This window comes from Notamacropus eugenii, chromosome 1 (assembly GCF_028372415.1).
Source record: "Notamacropus eugenii isolate mMacEug1 chromosome 1, mMacEug1.pri_v2, whole genome shotgun sequence".
NCBI lineage: Eukaryota > Metazoa > Chordata > Mammalia > Diprotodontia > Macropodidae > Notamacropus > Notamacropus eugenii.
The window spans coordinates 153,111,472-153,119,229 of NC_092872.1; the positions used below are offsets into that span (position 1 = coordinate 153,111,472).

At 37.0% G+C, this 7,758-nt stretch overlaps 1 protein-coding gene across 2 annotated transcripts in view; it reads left to right on the top strand.

The window, feature by feature from the left end:
- Positions 1 to 6,194, top strand: part of PCSK6 (proprotein convertase subtilisin/kexin type 6) — a 249,589-nt gene extending 243,395 nt beyond the window's left edge. For both annotated transcript variants that reach the window (XM_072616874.1, XM_072616871.1), the window contains 2 exons: positions 3,106 to 3,218; positions 4,589 to 6,194. In XM_072616874.1, the coding sequence (XP_072472975.1) occupies positions 3,106 to 3,218; positions 4,589 to 4,686 (211 nt within the window). In that variant the 3' untranslated portion in view covers positions 4,687 to 6,194. The remainder of the gene's footprint in view (positions 1 to 3,105; positions 3,219 to 4,588) is intronic.
- The last annotated feature ends 1,564 nt before the right edge of the window (positions 6,195 to 7,758 follow it).

Sequence of the window (7,758 nt, forward strand, 5' to 3'; positions counted from 1 at the left end):
CACATTAAAGTTGTTTAATAAGTATTTTTAATTAACTGAACAATGCTTCTGAACAAATACTATATCTTTCTAAACTTTTGAAAATGTACCAGAGGCTGTCTTTTAATTTTAGCTGTTATAAGCATTATTCTTGTTGTGATTTAATACAGTTATTATATGTGCCCTCTGTTGAACACAGTATTGGTTTAATTTCTTCAGTGGCCCTTTACCTCAGTTCACTCACAAAGGCATCCTTTTGGCCTTTACACACTGAGTGCTATGATAACCAAGAAATATTTTAGGCTGACTTGTTTTTCTAACAAATATCTGTAGAACAAGACAGACTTTTCCCCTTTCCTTTCCCAGTGGACTTGTATTTTTTCTCAAACACAACTGGTTTTGCATTTCTAGACAGGTACTTGCAAGGAAAAGAGTATTCTTTGCCTCATTCGTGCCTGTGATGGTCTTGACAGGTATCCAACTCTTGACAAGCCTCGATTCATCATTTTTACTGATTATGTCCACAGAAGTTCTTGCTCTACCACTGTTGGTGGGCTTGATGTAGAAGGTTGTCTTTTGATAACTGTTTCAGTTTGTTTCCCCCTTTTGCTTTTTTAAAAAGAGATTTACTAAGCTAATGAGAGAATAGTGAGTTATCTAACATTTCTATGATCTTATGAAAGACCTAATTTTGGTGGTGATTATTTTACAGATATACTGATGTGTGTAGCCTTATATCTTTTGTTAGTTTGCAGGGCTAATCTGCTCAGCTTCAACTTTCCTTGCTGAGTCTTGATCTGGTCCCTGAAGACTTCTCTGAAGCAAACTCTTTACTTTTAACTAGTCAGATGGTTCTTGTATAATTAAACTAAATATGCCTAACCCAGAGAAAGCTTGGAATTGAATGATAATAATCTCCTCTATTAATAACGCATCCTCAGTTCCAAAGGATGAAGGCTATTCTTTACTTCTTCTACAAGCGCAGGGACCTGGTGTAAGCACTCTACAGTGAGAAGAGTCACCTGCTTTGTTACTAATTACAGATGTACCCATAGGCAAGTTATTTCATCTTGATGGGCCTCACTTTCCTCCTCCATAAAATGGGAGAGTTGAATTAGATGGGCTCTTTCCACTCTAAATCTGTGATCCTATTAGTGTATCCCAAAAGTACTTGGAGTAGAAGGTGGCTGCTATTGAATCAGCCATGGTGAGAGGCAGTATGGGGTAACTGTCTGGGAGACAGAAAAACCTGAACTTTAGTCCTGTCTTGGACACATATTGGCTTTGTGACCAAGCAACTTGAACTCTTAGCATCTTAGGCAACTCACTAATTTGCAAATAAGGTATACACTTCTATCAATCAAGAGAATTTCTTCAAGCATCCTACAACAATCAAATCACAAGTCCAGTCCCTGTCCTATGCAAATCTCATCCATGGTTCAATTTAGTAACTGGAGATTAAGATAAAGTACCTCATATACTGGCCTGTCATGTTACTTTAAAAATTGGATTACTGATAAAATGTTGAAGTTAGCATGACATTTCTTGAAATATGTATGTATGTTTAACTTACATATATAATGTATATTAATTTGTATAAAACTTTAAGGTTATAAAGCATTTTCCTTACAACTCTGCGAGGCAAATAATGCAAGAACGATCCCATTTCACAGATGGGGAAACTGAGGCCATGGTCATCCATATTATCTAAGTGTTGAAACCAGGATTCAAACCCTAGTTTTTCAAGCCTTTACTATCTGCCAGGCATTGTGCTAAGTACTGGACACTAAGAAGTTCAATAATAGCAGATCTCATTAGTTTAAAAAAGTTGCCAACTTTAAGGATTCCACTTGACCATATACATAACGTTAAGGGGCATCCTTTCAGTATGGATTTCATAGGACAAACAATGCCCTTGGAAGTACCTTTATCATTTCTGCAGTTCCCTCAAGGCTCTTGTCCACTTCCCAGAGCTTTCCGTAGTCCATCACAGGTTTTGTCATTGGTATTCCATTAAAATCTACCAAACTGCTTTTCATCCACAGTGCCTGCATGTGGTACTGTGGATACCCTAATAAATGCTTGTGAATTGACTGATAAGTAAAGATCCCTATAAAATGCAAGTGGGTTAAAAAGGGGAAGACAACACACACATATATGAATATAAGGGGCAGCTAGGTGGTGCAGTGGATAGAGTACCAGTGCAGTAGTCAGGAGGATCTGAGTTCAAATGTCACCTCAGACACTTGACACTCACTAGCTGTGTGACCTTGGGCAAGTCACTTAACCCCAATTGCCTCATCCTGGGTCATCTCCAGTCATCCTGATGAATATCTGGTCATTGGATTCAGATGGCTCTGGAGGAGAAGTGAGGCTAGTGACCTGCACAGCCCTCCCTCACGCAAAACAAAGTCAAGTGCAAGTCATGTCATCATTTCTCTGAAAGGTCTTCTTCAGCAATGAAGGACAAACACACACACACACACCAAACTGCTATAGAGGTGGAGTTTTTTCCAGGAGCATAGGACACCAACATTATTCTACACACAGCAGGTGCTCAGAGAATACTTATTAAATACAAGGTTGATGTGGAAAATTCAAGCCAGGACATGAACTTGCTAGTAACAATACAAATTAACTATTCTATTTTCCTTACTTAAGTTACTGTTCAGGAAACATGCCGTACTGACAGATACTTAAAACTTCTTTTTTGTCAATAAATAAATCTGACACAGACAACTTACATCATTCAACCTTCTCAGCATCCTCTGTGAAATCCTGCCACTGTAGCTAATCCAGTCCTTAGCTGACATTGATAAGAAAGGTGATGCAGCAATTTGGGAAACTGTGAAGGCCTTTTCCCTAAGGATTAGACTGAGAAAATTCATTCAATTGCTTCACGCCATATAATTGTAGGTATTTAGTTTAAAACACACACATAACAAAACCACTAAAACTTATTCTGGATGAGTGACTATTCCATTATCAGAAGGGAGATCCTAGCAACAAGAATATTTGTCGATGAGACATAATCCAAGTGCTTGAAGTTCCCACCAGAAGTATAATCTACCAGCATCATATCAAAAGCATTTCCAAGTGAATTTATGACTTTGTTTCCTCCAACAGGTGTGAAGAAAATTGTTTACACTGTGAAGGCTCTAGCAAAAATTGTGTCAAGTGTAAAGCTGGTTTCATGCTGGTTGGAAATACATGTATAGCAAATGAGACCTGCAGCAATGGTCAGTAATCCTAATATAACTGAACTGAATCGCATATTTTACTACATACTATCTAGAGTTACAGAATAAGAGAGGCAGGCATATCCAATGTAAAAGTTATATCTTTAAGCTTGGGTGTTATTAAGTTTTGAGTTGGACTCCATCTTCATTACATCATTTTAAAAAAAAGAGAGATGAGAAATTCACCTCTTCTATCATATTGTCTTAATATTGAATTGACTTTCTTAGGAATTTTCCAATTGATTCCTTAGAATCTGAAAACACATGGGGGAACCTTAGAGATTACACAACCTTTATTTTGCAGATAAGGATATTGTAATATAAAAAAGTAAGGTGACTTGCTCAAGGCCACACAGCTAGTTAGTAGCAAAACTGACACGAGAAAGTAGGTCTTCTGAGTTCCAATTTGGTTATCTTTCTACGACTTTATGCTTTGTCAAACCATTTGAAGACACCCTTCTTTCTGAAGAATCGTCCTACACACTGATCAGAATCTTGACTTGACAACAAAGGCCCAATATACTATCAGTGTTTTCACTGAATGTTTAATTTTTTAAAAAATTTTTTAATATCTTGCTCTGTTTCTACCGTTCCAGAAATATGATGGCTAGTATAGGCATAATAAGAATCTAAGCCGGGGTGGGGAGCCTGTGACCTCAAGGCCACATGTGGCCTTCTAGGTCCTTAGGTGTGACCTTTTGACTGAGTCCAAGTTTTACAGAACAAATCCTTTTATTAAGGGGATTTGTTCAGTGAAGTTGGGATTCAGTCCAAGGGCTGTACTCAAGGACCTAGAAGGCCACATGTAGCCTCAAGGCTGCAGGTTCCCCACCTCTGATCATTGCCATTCATCTAGGAAACCATGATCATGAGATTCATAGCTAAAAGACATAATAATCAGCTATTCCAAACATCCTCACTGCATTTTACAGATGAGCAAACTGAGGCCCAGAGAGGTTAAGTGACTTCTTTGAGATCATACAAGATAGTAAGTTGGCAGAGCCAGATTCAAATTCAGTATTGATTCCACTGTACTATGGTGCCTCTATGTTGTGATAAAGGGTGACCTGGGACTACAGGGAGGGATAGGGCAGCACCTATCAATTCATTTAGTTTACAGTTAGCAAAAGGCATAGAAACATTTTAATTGAGGATCCAGAATTTAACTCCCCTTTAAAGGGTAGAAAGATCCCTGTTTAAATTATCTTCGTATTTAGTGATTTTTCTTTTTTGTATAATACATAAAAATAATGAACTGTGCCATTCTTCATGAAAGGATTTGCTTTTCCACACATTTCTTTTGGCATCTTAATGCAAAAAAACCTCATGATAAATTTTCTTTTTTTTTTCCTATGAACATGGGACTCTAGCTGCTGAAATGTTTTGTGAAATGGTGAAATCGAATCATCTCTGTGAGCGGAAGCTTTTCACACAGCTTTGCTGTCGGACGTGTCTTCTGTCTGGATAGGGGGATGTCTGCACCCAGGAAACAGTGCCCCGCACGTCCAGTTTTGCCCAACCTTTAGGACAAAGTATTTTTCAGTTTGGGGAGAGTTTTCAAATAGTGCTGTTGAGGATACTCTTTTATGTTTGACAGTTTTAATCTCACCACGAACGTTTTTCTTCAGCATTGTCTCTTTTTTAACACAAGATGGAATTTTGTTATTGTTGTAGAACTCTCAAGGGGCAATTTTTGAAATGGTGATATTAATTCTTTCAAACACAGGGTCCCCTGAGCTGCAATGGATATATATATATATATATATGACTTGTGCACCTTGGCCATATTAGCCAAATCCTCTTAATAGACTCAAAATGGAAATACAGAGAATTTAAAGATTCCATGCTCAGGACTCATAGCAGCAACATGTGGAGAACATGGGTTAACTGAATCTCCAAGACCAAAGCAGGAAGGGAAGAAATCTAATATAAAAGTTGTTTCTCCCTGCCTTGTGCTATCAGATGGCACCACTGTAAATCTATATAGGATAGTTAAAACAGTAGAATACATTTGTATTCTAGCCACACATACAGTGAAGAATTGGATAAGTCATATACTTGAATGTCAAGGAAAATAATTAAATTGGCCATTTGATGAGACCAAATACATTGTAGTTTTGGCCATGTATTTTATGATCTCTGGGGATACTTCTACTTACTAAAGCTAATTCTGAAACTGTTATTAATGGTTTACCCATTCAAATCCAAAAACCAAATCAGAAGATTCTCACTTTCTCCACAGAACTCTACTACTGAGATCAGTTTACCACATCATTCATATTGCTGCAGTAGGGTTTTTTGTTATTTTAAATCTCATGTCTCTGATAAAATTTTCCAGAGAATGATGCCAGAGTATCTTAGGCATTCCAATGAATAAACCAAGAAAAAAAAACCCTAATTATAGTAAGCAATTTTATCAAGCAAATCAAAACTTATTCAGTGAATTTTTAAGAGAATCACTTGTTTTATGGAGTTGCTTTTAAAATATATTTGGTGACATTTATTTTAAATAACTTATGCATTTTGTGGGGTTTTTTCAGTAGATATGTTTTTAAGGCAAATGGACACATTTCTGTGTGTACTGTGGACCTATATGGACAAAGAATGACTTATTCTTCCTTGAAACATTTGTGGATATCATTTTTTAAGCTATGTGTTCTAATTTTTGCCAATGTTAATTATTTTGAAAAGTGTTTCATATTTTTGCAATGAGATGCACAGATCTGCTTGATCAGTTCACTTTAGTATGGAAACAGCAGGATTTTGCCTTAAATTTGCTTCGAATAGCATTTTTTTCACCACTTTGCCCTGTTCTCTTCTTCCATCTCTAATGTACTGGCCTTTTCCTCCATGAGCAGGTGAGAACCATAAGCTGCATGGATCAGCAACCCAAAAAAAACCCAACCCCAAAACAAAGAAAAGAGAATAAAATTTTAAGCACTAAGTTAATAAAAACAATTAACATCCCATAATAAAGGAGCCTGTATTTCTTTCTAGTTCACCAAAGTAAAGTTTTTAAAATAGTTATTGATCACTGTGTGAAATGGAAATATATAATTGAATTTATATGTAATGTCTTGTTTTGTTTGTCTACATATGAAACAATGAAGGATAAAGAAATAAGGGAGAAAGCAAAAAGAGATACAAAGTTAATAATCTGTTTTTCACCTGACTGTGAAAATACTCAGAATCATAGGCTGAGTTGTGGGATTTGAGTGAGAAAAAGAGAGAGAATATAGCACACTTCAGACTTTGGAAAATAAAAACACTAAGGGATCTTACAAGGAAGGAAGCTCTTTCTCATCTCTGTAGTCAAGTCTGTTGAAGGAAAACTAATTTCACTTCAAGTGCCAACTGTCTGATTTAGCTCATATTTTGGAGTTACTCTCCCAAACCTCACTTGAATTATTGGGTTCGGTCCCCAGAGCTCAATAACTGCTAGTCCCTTAAGGCCTAGGGATAGCCCTGAAGGAATGTCTTTCTAATTCTGTAACTCATAAACCCCCCACTGTTAGGTTTTTCCCATTTATTATCAGTTGATATCAATTAGTCAGACTTAATTCTCTTTCAGAAAAAGATATTTACTAAAGTAGTATGGTAAGAATAGTAAATACAAAACGTCTCCTCCCTCTACCACCCCTCCCAAAAAAAGCTGTGACATACTGTCCAACAAATTAGTTCAGAGTCCAGGAGAAAGAGGATTTAAACTCAGTAAGCGCATGTGGCTAAGAAGTAACTTACAGCTCCTAGAAGTTCTTTTGTTGAAGTCATTAAGATACTCCTCTTTGGTACAGTGTAGCTTTTTTTGCTGGGCTCCTTAGAAAGCCTTGAATCTCCTTTCTTCATCATATCTAGTCTATCCTTGTCTCCTGAAGCAGATAGGATCCATCAACCATTACTGTCCCTGGGATATGGCTAGTATACTGATGAAAAGTCCAAATCCTACAGCCCTCCAAAAGTCATGAGATCCTCCTCTCACCAAGGTCTGGGAAGTCAGGAGGTAGAAGGAAAAGAGACAGAAACTAAGGCTGAGGCCAGGGTTTTTCTCTTCTTACCCTTCCAAGCAATTTCTTCTTAGAGGCTTGGCTATAAGAATTCACCCCAACTACTCAAATCCTTGGGTTCCAAAACAGTCTGATATTTTATGGATGACCCAGACAGAATGACCAAGTTTCCTCAACCAATCTCAACCCATTTCCTGTGCAACATCACTTTTTTTTTCATTTAGTGACTAAATTGATCAAAGATTTTTCCATCCTTTGTCTAAAATCTGTCATTGATTGCATAGATTCATGTGACCTTGCTCACAATTCACAACTCTGATTGATCATATTATTTAGTGACAAACATCAGAGTGTAATATCTTGTCATTTTAAGTGAGGTAAGGTCATTAATGGACTCAATCAACCCAGTCTTATATGAATAATACTGCATCTGTGCAGCTTTAGTTGTATTTTCAAGACTTATCAAGCCACTCTGCAAGTATGAGGTGATTCAGGTCAGTTACAAATCTGACAGAGGAACATGAACAGAATTTTTA